The sequence below is a fragment of the Coregonus lavaretus genome (assembly GCF_964263955.1).
Source record: "Coregonus lavaretus genome assembly, chromosome: 7".
Taxonomy (NCBI): domain Eukaryota; kingdom Metazoa; phylum Chordata; class Actinopteri; order Salmoniformes; family Salmonidae; genus Coregonus; species Coregonus lavaretus.
In genome coordinates this window covers 15,667,676-15,688,721 of record NC_139994.1, presented here as the reverse complement: position 1 = coordinate 15,688,721, position 21,046 = coordinate 15,667,676, and the positions used below count along the sequence as shown (strand labels likewise).

Below are 21,046 nucleotides of genomic sequence, written 5' to 3'. Positions count from 1 at the left end.
AGAATGTGAAATGTCAGAATAATAGTAGATATAATGATTTATTTCAGCTTTTATTTATTTCATCACATTCCCAGTGGGTCAGAAGTTTACATACACTCAATTAGTATTTGGTAGCATTGCCTTTAAATTGTTAAACTTGGGTCAAATGTTCAGGGTAGCCTTCCACAAGCTTCCCACAATAAGTTGGGTGAATTTTGTCCCATTCCTCCTGACAGAGCTGGTGTAACTGAGTCAGGTTTGCTCGCACACACTTTTTCAGTTCTGCCCACAAATGTTCTATAGGATTCAGGGCTTTGTGATGGCCACTCCAATACCTTGACTTTGTTGTCCTTAAGCCATTTTGCCACAATTTTGGAAGTATGCTTGGGGTCATTGTCCATTTGGAAGACCCATTTGTGACCAAGCTTTAACTTCCTGACTGATGTCTTGAGATGTTGCTTCAATATATCCACATCATTTTCCTTCCTCATGATGCCATCTATTTTGTGAAGTGCACCAGTCCCTCCTGCAAAGCACCCCCACAGCATGATGCTGCCACCCCCGTGCTTCACGGTTGGGATGGTGTTCTTCGGCTTGCAAGCCACCCCCTTTTTCCTCCAAACATAACGATGGACATTATGGCCAAACAGTTCTATTTTTTTCTATTTTTGTTCATCAGACCAAAGGACATTTCTCCAGAAAGTACAATCTTTGTCCCCATGTGCAGTTGCAAACCGTAGTCTGGCTTTTTTATGGCGGTTTTGGAGCAGTGGCTTCTTCCTTGCTGAGCGGCCTTTCAGGTTATGTCGATATAGGACTCGTTTTACTGTGGATATACAGTGGGGGAAAAAAGTATTTAGTCAGCCACCAATTGTGCAAGTTCTCCCACATAAAAGATGAGAGAGGCCTGTAATTTCCATCATAGGTACACGTCAACTATGACAGACAAAATGAGAAAAAAATCCAGAAAATCACATTGTAGGATTTTTAATGAATTTATTTGCAAATTATGGTGGAAAATAAGTATTTGGTCAATAACAAAAGTTTCTCAATACTTTGTTATATACCCTTTGTTGGCAATGACACAGGTCAAACGTTTTCTGTAAGTCTTCACAAGGTTTTCACACACTGTTGCTGGTATTTTGGCCCATTCCTGCATGCAGATCTCCTCTAGAGCAGTGATGTTTTGGGGCTGTCGCTGGGCAACACAGACTTTCAACTCCCTCCAAAGATTTTCTATGGGGTTGAGATCTGGAGACTGGCTAGGCCACTCCAGGACCTTGAAATGCTTCTTACGAAGCCACTCCTTCGTTGCCCGGGCGGTGTGTTTGGGATCATTGTCATGCTGAAAGACCCAGCCACGTTTCATCTTCAATGTCCTTGCTGATGGAAGGAGGTTTTCACTCAAAATCTCACGATACATGGCCCCATTCATTCTTTCCTTTACACGGATCAGTCGTCCTGGTCCCTTTGCAGAAAAACAGCCCCAAAGCATGATGTTTCCACTCCCATGCTTCACAGTAGGTATGGTGTTCTTTGGATGCAACTCAGCATTCTTTGTCCTCCAAACACGACGAGTTGAGTTTTTACCAAAAAGTTCTATTTTGGTTTCATCTGACCATATGACATTCTCCCAATCCTCTTCTGGATCATCCAAATGTACTCTAGCAAACTTCAGACGGGCCTGGACATGTACTGGCTTAAGCAGGGGGACACGTCTGGCACTGCAGGATTTGAGTCCCTGGCGGCGTAGTGTGTTACTGATGGTAGGCTTTGTTACTTTGGTCCCAGCTCTCTGCAGGTCATTCACTAGGTGTGGTTCTGGGATTTTTGCTCACCGTTCTTGTGATCATTTTGACCCCACGGGGTGAGATCTTGCGTGGAGCCCCAGATCGAGGGAGATTATCAGTGGTCTTGTATGTCTTCCATTTCCTAATAATTGCTCCCACAGTTGATTTCTTCAAACCAAGCTGCTTACCTATTGCAGATTCAGTCTTCCCAGCCTGGTGCAGGTCTACCATTTTGTTTCTGGTGTCCTTTGACAGCTCTTTGGTCTTGGCCATAGTGGAGTTTGGAGTGTGACTGTTTGAGGTTGTGGACAGGTGTCTTTTATACTGATAACAAGTTCAAACAGGTGCCATTAATACAGGTAACGAGTGGAGGACAGAGGAGCCTCTTAAAGAAGAAGTTACAGGTCTGTGAGAGCCAGAAATCTTGCTTGTTTGTAGGTGACCAAATACTTATTTTCCACCATAATTTGCAAATAAATTCATTAAAAATCCTACAATGTGATTTTCTGTAAAAAAAAATCTCAATTTGTCTGTCATAGTTGACGTGTACCTATGATGAAAATTACAGGCCTCTCTCATCTTTTTAAGTGGGAGAACTTGCACAATTGGTGGCTGACTAAATACTTTTTTCCCCCACTGTAGATACTTTTGTCCCTGTTTCCTCCAGCATCTTCACAAGGTCCTTTGCTGTTGTTCTGGGATTTATTTGCACTTTTCGCACCAAAGTACGTTCATCTCTAGGAGACAGAACGCGTCTCCTTCCTGAGTGGTATGACGGCTGCGTGGTCCCATGGTGTTTATACTTGCGTACTATTGTTTGTACAGATGAACGTGGTACCTTCAGGCGTTTGGAAATTGCTCCCAAGGATGAACCAGACTTGTGGAGGTCTACAAAAAAAAATGTCTGAGGTCTTGGCTGATTTCTTTTAATTTTCCCATGATGTCAAGCAAAGAGGCACTGAGTTTGAAGGTAGGCCTTGAAATACATCCACAGGTACACCTCCAATTGACTCAAATTATGTCAATTAGCCTATTAGAAGCTTCTAAAGCCATGACATCATTTTCTGGAATTTTCCAAGCTGTTTAAAGGCACTGTCAATTTAGTGTATGTAAACTTCTGACCCACTGGAATTGTGATACAGTGAATTATAAGTGAAATAATCTGTCTGTAAACAATTGTTAGGAAAATTACTTGTGTCATGCACAAAGTAATGTCCTAACCGACTTGCCAAAACTATAGTTTGTTATCAAGAAATGTGTGGGCGGCAGGTAGCTTAGTGGTTAAGAGCGTTGTGCCAGTAACCGAAAGGTCGCTGGTTCTAATCCCCGAGCCAACTAGGTGAAAAATCTGTCGATGTGCCCTTGAGCAAGGCACTTAACCCTAATTGCTCCTGTAAGTCGCTCTGGATAAGAGCGTCTGCTAAATAACTAAAATGTGTGGAGTGGTTGAAAAATGAGTTTTAATGCCTCCAACCTAAGTGTATGTAAACATCCGACTTCAACTGTATATATATATTTATTTAATTGGTCCGCGGCCCTACAAAATGGGGGCCACCAGTTTCCCATCCCTGGCATAGATAATACAGTACGTGGCTAAACGTCTCACTACTGCAATTAGTCAAAATGAGAAGCTTTCTTCCACTTTCAAATGTAGGCTATATGTTGGATAATTGCTTGACTCTAAATTACATGCCAGCATGGTTACAGGTGGTTTTAATATATCTCACAAAAAGCAGTGAGTAGTTAAATAATTACATTGAGTCCAGGAATAGAAATGATTGGAGCGGAGAGAAAAGCAATAGGCCAATTAGGGTATTTGATCTTCCTAATGACCTCCATGGCAACCAAAAACTTGGTAGATAGTTGTTCTCCCAATTATTAAGATCTATAGAACCTTTAGATCCTTATTGAAAGGGCATAACCTTGGAGAAGAGGGCAGAGGATAGTGTGTGTCCTTGATGCATATTGTATGAGGATATTTATGGCATGATTTTCTAGGGCTCTGTGAGCTATGAGGTTTTGGTGCCATAGTGTGGTGATAGACAGTACTTGAACAGTGGATATACAAATACATTTACTGAGTTGTATTCATTTAAGAACCAAACGGAAGCAAACATAGTAAAACAAGAGTTTCTATTGGACAAATTCTGGTAGGTCCATTCCTGTTTCGTTCCGTTCAATAAACGTTTTGTAACAGAATCGGCGTAATGAATACACCACTGGTCACTCTAGCCTATTGCTTCCCTCACACTGTCTCCTAGCTATGGATGATGATTGGAACAAGGCCAATAGAGAACTACTCCTGATTCCTCATATCACATCAGTGAAATTCAGGAGACCAAATGGCTCTCTATTGGATCAGCATCATTTAGTCTCTAAATGATGAATGGGTGCATTAGCTCTTAGAGACTATTAGCAGAGTAGTTAGCTGTCATAGTAGCAAAATGTTCTCCATGGAGGCAGGCAATAGTGCATTTAGGCTGCCAGTTTTCACTTAGCCAGCTGTACGTGTATCAGAATAGGTTCTTGTCCACTGTGTAGTTTTCAAAGGTATAACAGAAGGGCAGAAGAGGACGTGTTGAGAAAGAGAGAAGACAGGGAGGTGGTGGTGGGAGAGGTGAAAGAGACAGGGATAGGAAAAGGTCAATCTGTCAATCAGTCAAACACTTTAATGTGGCAATACAGTTAAAGTAACAAACAACTGACAGGACCATACACAAATCATCGTCACAACCCCTGCTCCTCTTCACCCCCTCATCCCTGCCTCTGCTTGTGTCTGGGATGAGCCTTACAGAACACAAACAGACGTCCCCGCCGCACCACAAAGAAGCAGTCTTTACACCGGCGTTTCAGAGCGCTCTTGGTTTTCATCCCTACAGCGGGCTGGAGGCAGGCCAGGTGCTGACACTGGCCCTGGAGGGCGACCCGACCCTGGGAAGAAGATCCAGGTGAGAAGGCCAAGGGCTGGATGGGTCTACCTGGCATCAGGAGCACTCTGACTGGGTAGGATGTGAGGGAGGAGAGGCATCGGGAGATGGTGGTGGTGGTGATTGGGTAGGTTCGGCTGAGGGTGATCCGGGTCATCTGGGTTAGATGGCGGGTTAGGGAGCTGACGAGGTGGTTCAACAGGAGTGGAGCCATGGTGTCACCAACACCTGCCTAGAGAGAGAGAGAGAGAGAACATATGTATATATATATTTATTTATTTTGTAGGACGTATCTCAATAGTTTTCTCTTGCTTTGAGTTGTGGTTCCTCAGACTGTGTCCTTTCCATTCCTCCATTATCACTGATCTGACAGAACATGACAGGTGAAAGCAATATGGTGGAAACCTATCCAGTCCTTTCAGCTACTAGTGGTATTGAAGAAGAACAGGCAATCAAAGCAATGCAGATAGAAATATAATGTGCAGTGTCTATTATGTTTTGCTTATCCTGGATAATATTCATTTTATATATATATATTGCAGATTCTAGCTGGCTATACAGTGCATGCAGCATGCTCGATTCTCAAGGCCAGACGCGATCATCTTTCTACTGCCCGATTAGGCAAATGCAAAGTACCAGTACTTGATCAGAATAACTTTATGAATGTAACATAATATGCACCAACCTTTCAGCTATAAGAACGGGTTAGAACTGGGAATAAACTCCTGAAATGTACCGTTTAATCAAAACAACACTGCCGAAGAAGGATTATTCTCGCACGGAGCTATCGCTGCTTCCTGGCTGTGACGTAAATGACTTTGAGAAAAGTCACAGCGCGTGCGCTGGGTCCTAAAGCACGAAGTTAGGAGTTTCTGTGCCCGCTAAACACAATTTCTCGCTTTCATTTAAACTGTAACGCGTTGCAGAATTGATCAACTACAAAGTATTAAAAATGATCCACTCCTTAATATGATAATTGTGTTACCGTTGGTTGCAAACGATTCGTGAATATTTTATGACTTCACAGCACTAGGACCAGGCGGACGTCTTTGGAGGTCGGAGAAGCTCCCTCATCTTTGCAAACCATCTTGGGTATAGAGTCCATTGTAAACATGGCTGCCGCTGTGCATCGGATTCTGTCCTTCAGTAGAAATGCTAAGGTGCTTGTATCACCTCTACAGCGCTACAGTGTAGAAGTGTCGACCACTGGAGAGCAAATTACCCACACCGGACAGGTAAGGCTCAAACGTTCCGTTGTGTTTGTTGGTTTCCCCGAAAAGATGTAGTTACTCGCTAGTTACCAAGCTAACGACACTCACTTGCACCACTACTAGCTAACGTTTGGTAATAGTGTCAGATGTTGGTGTTGTCAATTAAGATTTGACCGTTGATCCAGCTTTAAGTTGTGGTCACCAGCTATTTAGTTTAGCTATTTAATTTAGTTAGCTAGCTAGCTAGCTGCTCACCCACTACTGGGGTAGTTAGGCGTTTATTCACAGTCAGTAGCCATTGCCACTTCTGTCAAGATACAAGCTAGTCAGAGCAAAGGCAGATGACACTTTAGTTAACTAGGTGGAGTGTCAGAGTTGGCATAGAACTGTAAGCTATTTTATTGATGGTTGTGATAACTTTACTGTGATCATGTAATGTATGTGTAAAATGTGATCAGCTATATCTGATTGTAATAGTTATGTTCCAAAACAGTGTCTGCATGTTGTTTCAGGTGTATGATGAAAATGATCCCAGGCGGGCCAGGTTCGTAGGCCGACAGAAAGAGGTAAAACTACATTGTATGAAAGGGCCATAGTCGCCATGGGACTTCAATGTAGAAGTTGAATCCTATGACTACCTGTTGAAATAAGGCCTAAAGCCTCTTTACATAGCTCAGCAACGTGGGCATTGATAGATTTACAATGCATATTTAGTAGTCCGCAGAGAGGGAATTTGGACTACAATACAGAGTGTAAGCTACTGATGGTTCTGTTTGTGCTGTGTGTTTCCAGGTGAACAAGAACTTTGCCATCAAGCTGGTGGCTGAAGAGCCAGTCAGTGGCATCGAGGCCAGAGTGGTGTCATGTGACGGGGGTGGAGGAGCACTGGGCCACCCAAAAGTCTACATCAACCTGGTAATGACGTCTCTGTAGTGTACATGTCCCTATAATGTACACTAGTTAGTGGTGTCAAAGTCAGAACTCATATAAGCTATGACTACATTACAAGCATGAGTGCCGATCCCGTATTAAATTTCAGTTCAATTTGCGCTCATGTCCAATTTAGCTTCACGCTACACAGTGAATTGGTGTATTTGATGTGGCGTTCCAATGTGCTAATGTCTGTCTTCTGTCTGTGTTTCTCCAGGATAAAGAAACTAAAGTGGGAACATGTGGCTACTGTGGACTGCAGTTCAAGCAGACCCATCATCATTGAGACTCTTTCTCAGTCCCTCTCTCTCTCTCTCTCTCTCTCTCTCTCTCTCTCTCTCTCTCTCTCTGTAGTCTGTCATTCTGGTTAATAAATTATATCTACTTTTCTCCTCAGTCTGTATCAGTTCCTATGAGTGGGGGTATATGCATATGGAGCTTCATCTTAGTCTTGGCACTCAGACCCAAATCAAGGCTCCCACGAGAGACTAATAAATGCCACAATACTCTTTCTAGATGGCTTGGTTTAAAATGCATTGCATATATTCCTCAAGTGATTGCAATGAGTTGTATTTCTGGACCCTGCAGAAAAATATTCGGGTAACTATTCCATCTTACAGTTCCCTATCTCACTGCCAGAGGGCAGCATTGGCTGACTTGTCAAAAGTGTTCATGCAATAGTAAATGATTCAGTGAAACAACAACGTGCAGGACAGACAGAGTGTTGTGGTTACTGTAGAAGCTGTGATGTGGTTAGTTTTGACAAGGCATTAAACAGTTATTGTGTATGTGGCAATAACCCAATGGCTTATTCAATAGTTATTCTGTGCAAGTGCCACTTCCAGTGCTGGTATCTTAATCATTTTTCTTTAGACATACAGTGCCTTCAGAAAGTATTCACACCCATTGACCTTTTACAAATTTTGCTGTGTTACAAAGTTGGATTAAAAGGGATTTAATTGTAATTTTTTTGTCAATGATCTACACAAAATACGCGGTCAAAGTGGAGGAAAAATTCTAACTAAAAAAATAAATAGGAAAAATAAAACATATCTTGATTAGATAAGTATTCAAGCCCCTGAGTCAATACATGTTAGAATCACCTTTGGCAGCGATTACAGCTGTGAGTCTTTCTGGGTAAGTGTATAAGACCTTTCCACGCCTGGATTGAGCAACATTTGCCCGTTATACTTTTCACAATTCTTCAAGCTCTGTCATTGGTTGTTGATCATTGCTAGATAACCATTTTCAGGTCTTGCCATGGATTTCCAAGCAGATTTAAGTCAAAACTGTGACTCGGCCGCTCAGATACTTTCACTGTCTTCTTGGTAAGCAACTCCAGTGTAGATTTAGCCTTATGTTTAAGGTTATTGTCCTGCTGAAAGGTGAATTAATCTCCCAGGGTCTTGTGGAAAGCAGACTGGACCCGGTTTTCCTCTAGGAATTTGCCTGTACTTAGCTCCATTCTGTTTCTTTTTTTATCCTGAAAAACTCCTGTCCTTAACGATTACAAGCATACCCATAACATGATGCAGCCACCACTATGCTTGAAAATATGGAGAGTGATACTCCATAATAATTTTGGATTTGCCCTAAACATAACACTTTGTATTCAGGACTGTGAGGTTGACCATGCGGTTGGATTGGAACAGTGTGGAGGCATACGAGGAAAATGTGGGTTTTCTTGCCAAAGTGATGCTTTTTATTAGCAGGTGAAGAATTAATATAGCCAGCGACTGTACAAGTATTTACAAAAACAAACAGGACGATGAACAACAAGAGACCTAATGAACTCAAAAGAAAAACCAGGCTCAATAATTGTCTGTTAACCTAGCAGCATGCCATCCTTACCCTGTCTGTCTCTCAAACAGAAATGACAGGGTTCAAATACCAATACACATCATGCATTTGACCACTGGGAAGAAGCCCTTTCAAATCCTGTTTAATTAACATTAAACTGCATGAATTAAGATCTAAATGTCTTCAAATGCTACACACACATGAATAACCTTAAGCACATATATCAATAACGGTGCAACCATGCTTTTAGCATAAATACAATCTGGGATATGAACATGTAGGTCCACCCGGGGATAAGAAACTTCCACTATACTGTACACTGAATAAACCATGCGCTCTTGAACGCATCCCATTGCCTGACGATTATTTAACCAGGAAATTAACAGATAACTCTACAATCAATGAGGAAATACCAGGTAATAATTTACAAAAAGGATATCGCTAACCCCACATTATACCATTAATAAATACATATGCTTATCATAAACCATTAACTGTTTGCAATGTCTGATTATTAATATAAGGCATGTCTTTAGATTATATGACGGAGATCATAGGACAATCATCACAAGGACAAAAAGTTAATTTCTTTGCCACATGTTTTGCATTAACAGGATGCATGTTTTGGAATATTTTTATTATGTACAGGCTTCTTTCTTTTCACTCTGTCATTTATGTTAGTATTGTGGAGTAACTAAAATGTTGATCCATCCTCAGTTTTTTCCTATAGGCCCTCTTCGCAGGGACCAGGGAGATCCTTATAGGACTCATCCTGCATTCATCCACCCTTCCACTCCCACTCCCCCCTTACACATACCCTCCCCCCCTCTCCCACTCCCCACGCTGCGCTCTGCCACCCCTGGAAGATGTCAGGGGAGCTCCAGTCTGATAGGGAACAGCCGCGCGGAACAATACATGTTTGAAGAAGATCATATATATATTTCAGCAGCCTTATTCTCCATAGACCTGCATGCCAAATTGGCCCAGGCAGGGTGTAGTAGGGCTGGGCTACAGATACAGACAGCGCTAGAGCTAGCCTGTCCTGTCCCGGGGTAGCGATGCAGGCAGCCATTGGAACAACGTTTTCCACACCATGGCGTTCAGGTTGGAAGGAAAGCATCCAAGCTGATATAATTGGTCCTGGTGACACGGGAAGAGAAGGTTTGATGCGATGGTAAGAGGGTAAGACTCATTCATAGTCAGACCAGGGATGGGTGATTGAAAGAGAGAAGACGAGACCATTGTTAGAAAGGATGTTCAGTCAGGGTAGGTAGTTGAGAGTTTGAAAGGCGTGGAGGTTTTAGTGAGACACACCGGTTGGTTAAGAGGTGTGTGTGTGTGTGTGTGTATAGGTTGCAGGCTCTTGGCTGGTTGGGGCATTGCTCTGAGCAAAATCTTCAGATGAAACTGAGCATATGAATTGTGTTGAATAAAACAGCACCTTTTTCAATTATTCATCCCTCTAAAATACCCGGACCACCTAATAGATATAGAGATGCAATGCTGAGAGGAAACTGTAGGTATAATTTAAGACTGTCATCAGACTCTTCAGATTCAAACTGATTTTAGTCCGATGTGCAATTGAGCTTATATTCATTATCTAGGATGAGTGCATGCTGTCAAATCACTTTTTTACAGGAATAGAAAACGCATCGAAATGTTATTGAAGTATTATGATTTGCACAGCAATTCTTCCATCCATCTTTTATGTAATATTGTGTCCTTTTTAAGAATAAGTTCTGTTGTTTCTTATGCAAACAAAGGGAAGTAAAAGCAGATGTGTTGTGTGAGAAGAGCAACTCAGTAAAAATCTCCAATAGATTCCTCTATGCAGAAGATGAGGAGGATAAATACCACTGAATTTCCTCTGTGAGCGCACACACACACACACACACACACACACACACACACACACACACACTATAATCACTGTATTCTCCTCAACATAGAATAACAATTCTCACTGTATAATTGCCCCATTAAAAGATTGTACCTCTAAAATATGTCACATTACTGAGCCTCCAGCCTTACTAAGGAGCTAAACCTGCTCTCTCTTTAGCCAATTATCTAACCTTCACTTCTCTAAAGTCGCTCTGGGTCTAAAATGCCCGTAGACACAGATTTAGGATCAGCTAATCATCCTTCAATCCTAACCTTTACCATTAAGGGTATAACACTCATAGCTGACCTTAGATAAGTGTATTGGAGGGACTTCCTTTTACTCAACTGAAGTAACAGAGTACAGACGTCGTGACCTTTACCATGGAGACGATGTGACATGTTCTAGTGCCAGGGACAGAGAGGGTAGCTTGGGGAAGCAGACACCTCCGCTAAGGGGGGTGACGTGACAGTCTAGAGAGAGAGTTAGCTCTCAGCACTCTGATAGCCTCAAAAGGCCTGAGTGTATGTGTGTGTGACAGGAAACAGGAGAGAATGGTGTGGCCGTGGTGTGTGTCTTGGAGAGAGAGAGAGAGAGAGAGAGAGAGAGAGAGGAGATAGTGTGTGCGTTTGTGTGTGTATTTATATAAGTGTTTGTGTGCGTGTGTCCGTAGGTGCGTGTGTGTGTGATGGAGGGGGTTGAGTGGGCTAGGTGTTGGACTGAAAGTGTAGACAGAGTTTAGGATAAATCAATATAATTTTCTTAGAGCCTAGAGAAATGAACTTCCTCCTCTCCTGGAGTCTGCAGAAACACGCTTACACAGACCTTCTTCAGAGTTAGAAATTGTGAAAAGACTGACGGTGAACTATAAACAGGGCTACCACCTTATTGTGGGAGACAGAATGCAATTCTATTACAATGATCATAATATATCAATTAATGTTGTGGATAGTTCCACCCATATATAACTGTCAAATTGCTGTGGTCTGAGGGGCTTTGCCTGTTCTAGTAATTATATTCCTATGGTTCCACCACTAACAAAACTCTAAATGTAAAGGCAGACTTTATATTGCAAGAAAGACATGCACCTCTCGGGCATTTGACAGATGCTTGACTGTTTGCATGATGCGTCCCCACAGGGTGTGCTGTGGTGGGGCTGTTTTATTAGTGGTGTGAAACAGACAAGCTAACATCAGGTCCAACCTGTCTCTGCTGCTCTACCAGACTGGGGCATTAAACACACTATGGCTTAATGCATTATCTGGCCCATAGAGCTTGGTGTTGTGTGAGAGAGACGAGAGGCAGGGTGGGATATATTGTTTGTGTGTCTAGACTGCTTCTGTGGTTTAAGTTGAGAGAGAGAGAGATGAGGGGGGGAGTGGAGGAGAGAGGGTGAGAGGAGAGGAGGAGATGACAGAGAGGAAGAGATGACAGAGAGGAAGGAGAGAGATGCACAAGGATTAGAGAGGGGGGAAGAATTTAGCAGTAGAGGTAAGAGAGGGAAATGGAATGGAAGGAAAGTCAGAGGATGTCAGAGGAGGGTAAAGAGAGGATGGAGAACGGATTCACATCTCAACTGGAAAGGACAGACAGAGACATGGAACACATGCAGTATTGAACTGAACCCACAGTGAGAAAACCTTCAAGTTGCCACTCAGCAGTGCAGTGCTCTGCAAGACAGCCTAGTGCTCTCCAGCACTTGGGGCCCTGTATCACTGCAGCAGCTGAGGGTGTAAACAGGTACTCCAGTCCCGTTAAGCCCACTCTCCCTCTGCCCTACCATCTCTTCATATATTTCCCTCATATCTCCTCTCACCTCAGAGCTAAAAGGCATGGATGATATAAGCACACTGAACTTTGAGGGTGGTTAGTTTTGAACCTTTCGATATAGGCCTATTATTGAGCATCTTGGTTCGGGGTAGAGTTCTCATTCGGGGTTGGGAGTTTATCATCTCACAAATTGCAATTTAATAAAGTGGAATGATAGCCTATACACTAAAAAATGAGGGTTCCTCAAGGCTTCTTTGGGAAGGGTGATGGTTCTATGTGGAACCATAATGACTCAAAGAATCCTTTTGAGCTTTTCAATGGTTCTTTACAGTTCACAAAAGGGTTCTTTGCTCTTTTTGTGAAAATTAAAATATAGGGGAGGCAGTTCATTAGAATCTTTTGGGGAGTGGTTTGCTCACAGCTCTTTTTGTGCAACCATGAGTGAGAGAGTAATTCCAGTTTATCTAATGTGTTGTGTTATCAGTACCTTCAGAAAGTATTCACACACCTCTACTTTTTCCACATTTTACAGCCTGAATTTAAAATTTATTAAATTCAGTTTTTGTGTCACTGGTCTACACATAATACCCCATAATGTCTAAGTGGAATTATGTTTTTATTCAGTCTGTAACACAACGAAATGTGGAATAAGTGAATACTTTCTGAAGGCACTGTATGCCATTACATATTATACATGACTGTGGCCAGTTACGTGTCTTGTGAAAGACTCATGTAGGCTATGGCCTTGTGTCAACTGAGAACAGTTGACTTAATCAGTCAGTGGTTCTCAATTCTCTTCCCAGGGACCCCCAGCTGTTCCAGAAGTAGCTCACTTGATTCAACTGGTCAATTAACACAATAATAACACCTATGGAATTTTAACAATATGATATGCCTGAAGAGAATAAAAACCCTGTATGGTTCTTCAAAAGGATCTAAAAATAACCTTTCAGATTGAGAAAGGTTATTTATAGAACCATTCTCCATAAAGGTTCTATCAAGAACCATAAAAAAAGTAACCATAGCGGAAACCTTTTTTGGTGCTATATAGAATATATTTTCATTGTTCTTTTTATAGAACCTTAGGGTCCTTTATAGCACCATACAGGTTCCATGTATAACCTTATTAGCATGGTTCTTTATTGAACCTTCAAAAAAGTGTTCTATATAGCACCAAAAAGGGTTCCGCTGTGGTTACAAGCCAAAGAACCCCTATCTGGTACTGTTTAGAGCCATTATTTTTTGTGTGTATAGAGCATCATTTCAGAGATCATTGTACCGCTTTATAATCCTTAGCTAGCTCTCTGTAAATAAGACTAGAGGATTGTTCGTTATATTATGTCTCCATTCATTGTGCTGAAGAAAAAAAGTAAACTTTACAGGAAGGGCCAGATGTCATTATTTATCATCTTAAATCTAATTTATTTATGAAGCAGAAAAAGAATGGAATTCTCGGTTGAATTCGTCTTGAATTATTTAGACTGAAATGGTTAATTCCATACAAGGCCTTGCAAGATCTCGGCTCTGTTCTGTTTAATACTTCATCATCTTTCGTAAACCGAAAACTGAGGAGAAAAGAAGAGAGAGGGAAAAGTAGTTTATTCATCCCGGACCCTACCGCATAATTGTTCTTTAACTCTTATTTAGAAAGTGTTTCTGGAACATTTTAGAAAGCCTAAAATTCGTGATGTTATGTTGAATAATTTATTGTTCTTGACAACTAAAGGTTTTGGGGATATTGTAGGATTTGAGTTGATGGAACGACATTAAGCATATTTTAAAGAGATAGTGATATGACGGGTGTGGTGATTCAAAGACAACCAAAATAAGTCCATGATGTAGGCCTTTACTAAATATATGTATATTTTAAAGATGTTTATCAGATCGAATTGTACCTCATTTGTATCAATATTATTCATCCATTCGATCCCTCTCATGCCACTTATTTTTCTAGCCTTAAAATGTGGAAAAGTCTCACTCAACCCTCTGGTTGAATGGCATCATGTCATGGATCTCCTTACAATGTTAGGCCTAGGCTACTCCTAACCCTTCAGCTGGCAAATCAGAAGAGGTATTGCATGAAGTCAGTGGAGATAAAGCTATTAGATTAAGAAGTGTGTTAGGCAGCTCAACTCCTCGCTAATGGAGTATATTCTATAATGGAGTGACCCGTTTAGAGAGCGGTGGATGCGCAGCTCATGGTCCCAGGTTGATGCAGTCAAAAGCCGGCTAATGAAAAGAGACGCATCACTGATTGCTGCTATATCTGGGCCCGCGGTGGAAGTGGCATCGATTTAACAATTTAGCAGCCCCGTCCTCTGTGTGTTGGAATTAGTCACGGCTCAAGGATGCCCAGCTTGCCCCCTTTTACAAACACACACACACACACACACACACACACACACACACACACACACACACACACACACACACACACACACACACACACACACACACACACACACACACACAGGGAAAAATAGCCTACTACAGTATATCTCGCACTCCAAGGTGCATTCATTGAGGAACTATATGTGCAACATATTCCGTCTTGGAGGAAATTGAAAGTTCAATAAAAAATGTAAAATAAACCGATGTATATTTCATTAGTAGGCTATGATACATTTTCATGTGATTTAGCCGCACAATTCCAGCACCATGGAGAGCGAACGCAAGGAGCAAACAGACGCAACAGAGAGAACATAATTCTGCAAAAAACGATTGTTTATTTCCGTGACTCAATAACTGCAATCGGACTTTAGTGCAAGAACATGTATACATGTGTGAAATAGTGTGATAATAAGCTAAACATATAGTATGCTTTATTTCGTTTAAGAGAAAAAATGGTGCTCTCATGCATCTGGTTATTATAAAAGGTCTGTAAACGGTTTAGGTCAGTAGGCTACTCCCCCTAAGGTATTCCTACCGTGCTGTAGGAATACCAATCAACGGCTTACATGTGATACTCTGTCCCCACATCCAACATCATAAAACAACATATTTTCAGTGTTTCTGTGATTAAACCATCCAGCACTTTCTAATCTGTTGAATGTGAGGGATCATTTTACCTGGAGAATGAGTAGGCTACTACATTGCTTTTCTATGTCCAAAGGGATTGAATCCCTCTTTTCCACTAATTTACAACTGTGTTTTAAACTGAAAGTAGTAAGAATTTTAAGTTTATGCAAAACATATTTACTGACACTGATGTAGCCTACGTCGATGTATTGACGCTTTTCTAAAACAAAAAAAGGCATGGAAGCATTTGCCATCATAAGGAGTTCATATACCTTTCTACAGCAGTCTCTGTAAGTCTCGGTAATGAAGTCTATACATGCTGCAAAGACGAGGTAACATGTTCAATAGAATGTTGTCCCAGAGTTCTGCCTTCCATCACCTGTCTATTTAACCCAATCCATGCCCTGTCCATGGCTGGCTTGGACAACACAGGGTTAAAGGAACTCTGTCTGAACAGTGGGTCATGGAAGACCCCGTCCACCCAATCTCTGAGGGTAGCCACCGGCGAGTCCTGCTGCCCAGCCGCCCCCACCTTCAGGTGGGGTACTTCAGTTGGATACCCCCCTGGGGAGAGAGTCTCGCTGGGGGTGGCTGTGTGCATGCATGCAGGGAATTCAGGTTGGATAGCAGCAGTTTGTGCGATGGACCAGATTTTAGGTTTACTGCTCTCTGTACTTCGCAGGTCCTGTTGAGTGTAGAATAAGTTGGTTGTTCGGTCATGGTCTGGTGTGTGTTTGGGGCAGTCTGCTGAGAGTGACAACCGCTCATTCCCGTGTCGGGATGTGTCTGTGGTATGTCTGAGTGGGCTGGTGGAAGGGTCTTTGGGGTGGTGGCGGTGGTCCGGTGGTGTGTGTACTGGGGTGTCCTTGGTGTGAAACTGGTGTTTAGGGTCGCAGTCAGAACCATCCGACTCTAGCAGATCAAAATCCTCCAGATCACTTTGTTGTAGGTCCACACACCTCCCTGTTACAGAATCTTCAATGAAAAAATGCATAGATGTTTTAACAATCATAAACTTGACAGCCTGATAGAAAGCAACTTCCATCTAAATGAATGGGACGCCATTTTAAATCTATGGTACACATGCACTCACCATCAACATCTATCTCGCTTTTGATTGGCTCCTCCTCTTGCGATCCCTCTGCACCATCGCTGTCATCATCACAGCCCCTCTCGTCAGAGCTCTTATTGGCTCGTGGTGACCATGTGACTTTGTTCTCCTTCTTCAGCCTCCGCCGTGCATTGGCAAACCACGTGGATACCTGAATGAACAAACGCATTAAGAAATTATTAGATATTTGATAAATTCCCAAGCCGGCCTTTGTGGCCTTGAGCAAGGCACTTAACCCCTAAAAATGCTCCAGGGGCACTGCAGTATGGCTGCTCTCTGCTCCAACCTCTTCAACCTGTGTTTGTAATTATGTATTTTGGAGGGTTTAGGATAAAGCAGAATACATTTCTGTGGGATGTAATCTTTTTCTGTGATTAACCAGTGCCGACACTAACGGAAAACTGTAAATTATACGGTAATTTGGGGTATTATCAAAAGTAAAATACTCTAGCATATTGTAAATTATGGTGCATTGTGGGAAAATGTTGTGGGCGGGGAAAGAATTGTTGTATTTCGAATGGTACTGAAATTCCACCCCACAGAATACAGTACCGTACCATATCTTTGGAGCTCCAAAAACCTTTTGACCACTAGCGGGTGCATGGTATTGTTGTTTCTGTCTCATTAACATATTTTGAGGTGTGCCTTGTAAGAGGCAATATTTGTTGCACCCAGAGGCTGCACCACAGGTTCAAAAGTGATGTGGCCTAGGTTGCCATGCTTTCTCTCTATATGCAGCTATTAATAGCCTATATTTGGTTATTATGATATGTATTAAAAAGTTGTTTAATATAATTTAGCAATGTAAGTCATTAATTTTTGCATTACTTTATGTTTCTAAAGTATATTATTTTGATACGTTTTTTTTACATCTCAAAATAGGATGCGGCCCCTTTAAGACAATTGTGTTCCAAAAGAAATATCTAACTGGCTACAGTAGGCTTGCAAAGAGAAATGCTGAAGTGTATTTTGTAGCTTTCTCTTTGCAGACTATCGATAGTAGCCAGCATATTGCTAGTATGTTAACTATTGAAGGTTTACTTTTGTAAATTACTTTCCCTAAAATAAATAAGCTCAGCAAGTAGATTGATGGGCGCTTCTTTTTCCTGAAGACAGCTCGTATGTGCTGTGTGAATTTAGCTATCAACTTCTGTAGTGCTCGAGAAGTTGTGACTTGATGGAGCGTACAAATAGCAAGACTTTTCTGAGTGTAGTCTTCAATGGTTTTCAATGGTAGACGGCGACAGAGCAGGTAAATGTTGAACTGGAATACAAAAAAGCACTGAGAAGTTACTGGCCCGGTCTGTACTGCTGCTTTGAAAGTGGCCACATCAGATTATAAAGTACTGGGGGAAATGCTGTCTCACCACACGTTTTCCGGGAGCTCTGGTTGCACCCGTGAGTGAGAACGCTGTACCAATTTAACTCGTATGTGGATATAGTGCCTCATCAATTAAAAATGTATAGGGGACAGATTGGAGTGGCAGCAAGTCTTAAACCTTAAATGATTTAGCATTTTGACATGTCCTTTTGGTCTGTTTTGCCTTGTAGTCGCTGACATTTTGGAAGCATTTTTTAAGACCTCTAGAAGTGCAAATGATATAAAACACCAAATATTCATTAATATGCTGTAATGTGTAAACACTTTACGAAGCAGCCAACCTGCTTGCACCAATCCCTTGTAATTACAGTAAAATACTGTGAAATACAAACCCCTCCCCTCAATGAATTTCATTCGGTCATCCATTCATTCATTCATTCCGATTATGGTAGCCTTTACTTATTTATTTTTAAAAGTATAATACAGTCAATTTTACAGTATTGTACTACGTGTGTCATTATACAGTACTTGCTTTGATACCGTATTTATATTACAGCAGGTGTACTGCAGGGATAGGCATCCCTGGTCCTGGAGTGCCACGGGCACTTCATGTTTTGGATTTAACCGACCTGGAAAACCAGTTGTGTGGAATTTAGGCAATCACTGATCAATTAGCTCAGTTGGCCAGGTGTGGTGCCTAGTTGTAACAAAATCCTGCAGTACCTGTGGCATTCCAGGAACAGGGTTGTCTACCCCTGGAGTGCTGTAATTAAGAAATAAGGCCAGAAGGAGTGTGGTATATGACCAATATACCATGGCTAATGGCTAATCTTATACACGACGCAACTCTGAGTGCCTGGATACAGCCGTTAGCTGTGGCATATTGGCCATATACCACAAACCCCCGATGTGCCTTATTACTATTATAAGCTGGTAACCAACGTAATTAGAACAGTTTAAAGTATTTTTTTGTCATACCCATGGATACAGTCAGATATACCACGGCTTTCAGCCAATCAGCATTCAGGGCTCGAACCACCCAGTTTATAAAATGAAATATATAATTTTACTTGCCACTGAGCTGCCTGTAAGTTACTGTCAAATTCACTGCAACCCCTTTACAGTGTAGTGCTCCTCAAAAAGTGAGGAGCACTGTGATTAACGAGTACGTAGTGCTCTTCGATCAGACCTGTACTGGAATGCATGATAAGTTCAGTAGAGCTCCAACTAACATATTCAGTCTCCAAACACTGAGCCAGTTGTTACCTGTGTGAGTGTCATTTTGGTGATGATGGCCAGCATGATCTTCTCTCCTTTGGTGGGGTACGGGTTCTTCTGGTGCTCCTGCAGCCAGGCCTTCAGAGTGCTAGTGGTCTCCCTGGTAGCGTTCTTCCTCCTGGCCGCTGCACTGTCCACTGATGACCCATACCTGGTAGAAGGGAGGAGAGGGGAGGGGTGTCAGAATAGGGGTTTATTTGAAAGAGAAACTCTTCCAAATCTTGTATTTTCAACACTATGTTTATTGGATCTAAGATGTGCTGGAGTTTTCAAATATTGTACTTTTTCCTCCTTGTACTTGGAACTATAAGGGGTTTGACTTATTACATTGTGCAAGAGATATGCGTTCTTAAATGTAACTCTTTTATGCATCAATTACGCATGCGTTATCCCTATTTCTCACGTTTTGATAATATTGAAATGTTTTCTAACAGAATTATAAGTTATTTAGAAACATATAACATGTTTAGTAGACATACCCATATCGGTCATATGGATACTGCCCAAATGCGTAATCGTACGGATAGTAAGCAGGGGTTTGAGAGGCCCCCACATGCACAGACGCTCCATCTTTGGACTCCAATGTTCCCTGCAAATATGAAATCAAAATAGTTTATTATTAATTATTCGTTCATTGTGATTGAGAAAACTTGACAAAAATCTTTCAAAACCTGACTGTCAAAAATAGTTTTGTTTAGGCTACGTTGCCCACCAAAGATATGGATCAGTCCAGTACGCACGAATTGGGCAAATGTTTGGCCTTTTTATTTCCGCTGACATTACGAATTAAGTGAAACAAGAAGAAAGATAGAAAAAAAAGGGAAGTCAATATAGAAAAGTACCTACCCTGGCATATAGAGCTGTTGCGTCGCCTCCACAGGTGCCATAGTAGCCCTGGCTCTTTCCATAGGCAGCTCCGTACACACCCAGACCTATAGCCGGGGTTGGTAGCTCCTGGCCCGGGGAGCCGAGCAGCCTGCTCTCGTACACCGGGCACCGGAGAGGCTGGGGAGAGGGAGGCATCACACCGGAGTCCAGGAGAGACCTTCCGCCAGGCTCGAGGCAGTTGGCCAGAGAGCTTGTGCTCATGAGGAACTGGCGCGAATACAAGAATAGATTCTTCAGGAAGAATATAACCAATACGCAATGCGTGAGCACAAAACGAAAAAGGCTATCAATAAATTAGTTATTTTGTCAAGCAAACAAAAAGTTGGCTATATGATTTATGTGCAAACCCGAAGACACTATAGTAACAGAGACAAAAAATGTTTTCCTTCACCACACTTGTTTCTTCTAGTGAGAGAAGCCTTACCTGGTGTGAAGGTGAGTAGGGGTATCCTAGCTGCGGGTAAGCCATGATATCAAACATCAGTGAATGTCGTCAAACTTCAAAGGATCGAGCACGAGCCCAATGTCCAACTGTCACTCATCCGTGCATCAGGATTAAGTAGCTCCTAGACGTTGATCTAAGGTCACTTTTGCAATTCCCCTTCGAAGGTGGGATCTGGAGAGGTTATGCGTGTCCTAGATCTGTGAGTAAAGGTCACTTTCACCAAATCAAACCAAAACCGAAACGCACTTCTTTCCACCCCGGGTAAAGTGCCGGCACTCAAGATTGGGTTTGTAATGAAGTCTGCTTCAGCTCTTCTTCAGCTCTTCTATCGAGGTATTTGGGAAACATCAGCTAGGGTAATGTCCTTTCCCCCCAATTCCCAATAATGTCCTTGGGATGTTTTTTGGGGGATGACTTAGGTGTCCAAGTCGGTTGACAGTTGGTGACTCGCTGAATTAATGAATATGTTTACTGTCCAGTCAATCTGACGCGGTGAAACGCATCATTTGCAGTCCAAAGCGGTAGTGATGTTGTGATCTATCATCCACAAACCAACCATGCCACTCCTGATGCGCTCTCTGCTTTTAACGCGCCTGTCTCACTGACGTCACATGGACTCCCGCAGGCACCCTACGGGTCCTCTCCTTCAGGAACTTATATTCAGTTTAGGACCTTCGATTTAGCCGCTTTCATGTAGAA

At 42.1% G+C, this 21,046-nt stretch overlaps 3 protein-coding genes across 3 annotated transcripts; 1 reads left to right on the top strand and 2 right to left on the bottom strand.

Annotated features, from left to right (window-relative positions):
• Positions 1-4,415: 4,415 nt before the first annotated feature.
• mrpl36 (mitochondrial ribosomal protein L36) lies at positions 4,416-5,490 on the bottom strand. The gene is made up of 2 exons (XM_084165089.1): positions 5,382-5,490; positions 4,416-4,928 (listed from the first exon to the last, which is right to left on the bottom strand). The coding sequence occupies exon 2, from the start codon at positions 4,908-4,910 to the stop codon at positions 4,524-4,526; it is 387 nt and encodes a 128-aa protein (XP_084021215.1). The 5' UTR covers positions 4,911-4,928; positions 5,382-5,490; the 3' UTR covers positions 4,416-4,523.
• Positions 5,491-5,771: 281 nt separating this feature from the next.
• LOC311131965 (NADH dehydrogenase [ubiquinone] iron-sulfur protein 6, mitochondrial-like) lies at positions 5,772-7,226 on the top strand. Its single transcript, XM_084165092.1, has 4 exons — positions 5,772-5,931; positions 6,420-6,473; positions 6,700-6,822; positions 7,055-7,226. Exons 1-4 carry the CDS (start codon positions 5,809-5,811, stop codon positions 7,121-7,123), a joined length of 369 nt encoding a protein of 122 aa, XP_084021218.1. The 5' UTR covers positions 5,772-5,808; the 3' UTR covers positions 7,124-7,226.
• An 8,388-nt stretch (positions 7,227-15,614) lies between these two features.
• On the bottom strand, positions 15,615-20,383 carry LOC311131957 (iroquois-class homeodomain protein irx-4-B-like; the record flags this gene model as incomplete). Its single annotated transcript, XM_084165081.1, has 6 exons — positions 15,615-16,279; positions 16,398-16,566; positions 19,003-19,165; positions 19,494-19,603; positions 19,861-20,109; positions 20,327-20,383. The coding sequence occupies 6 exons, from the start codon at positions 20,381-20,383 to the stop codon at positions 15,615-15,617; spliced, it is 1,413 nt and encodes a 470-aa protein (XP_084021207.1).
• Positions 20,384-21,046: the final 663 nt, after the last annotated feature.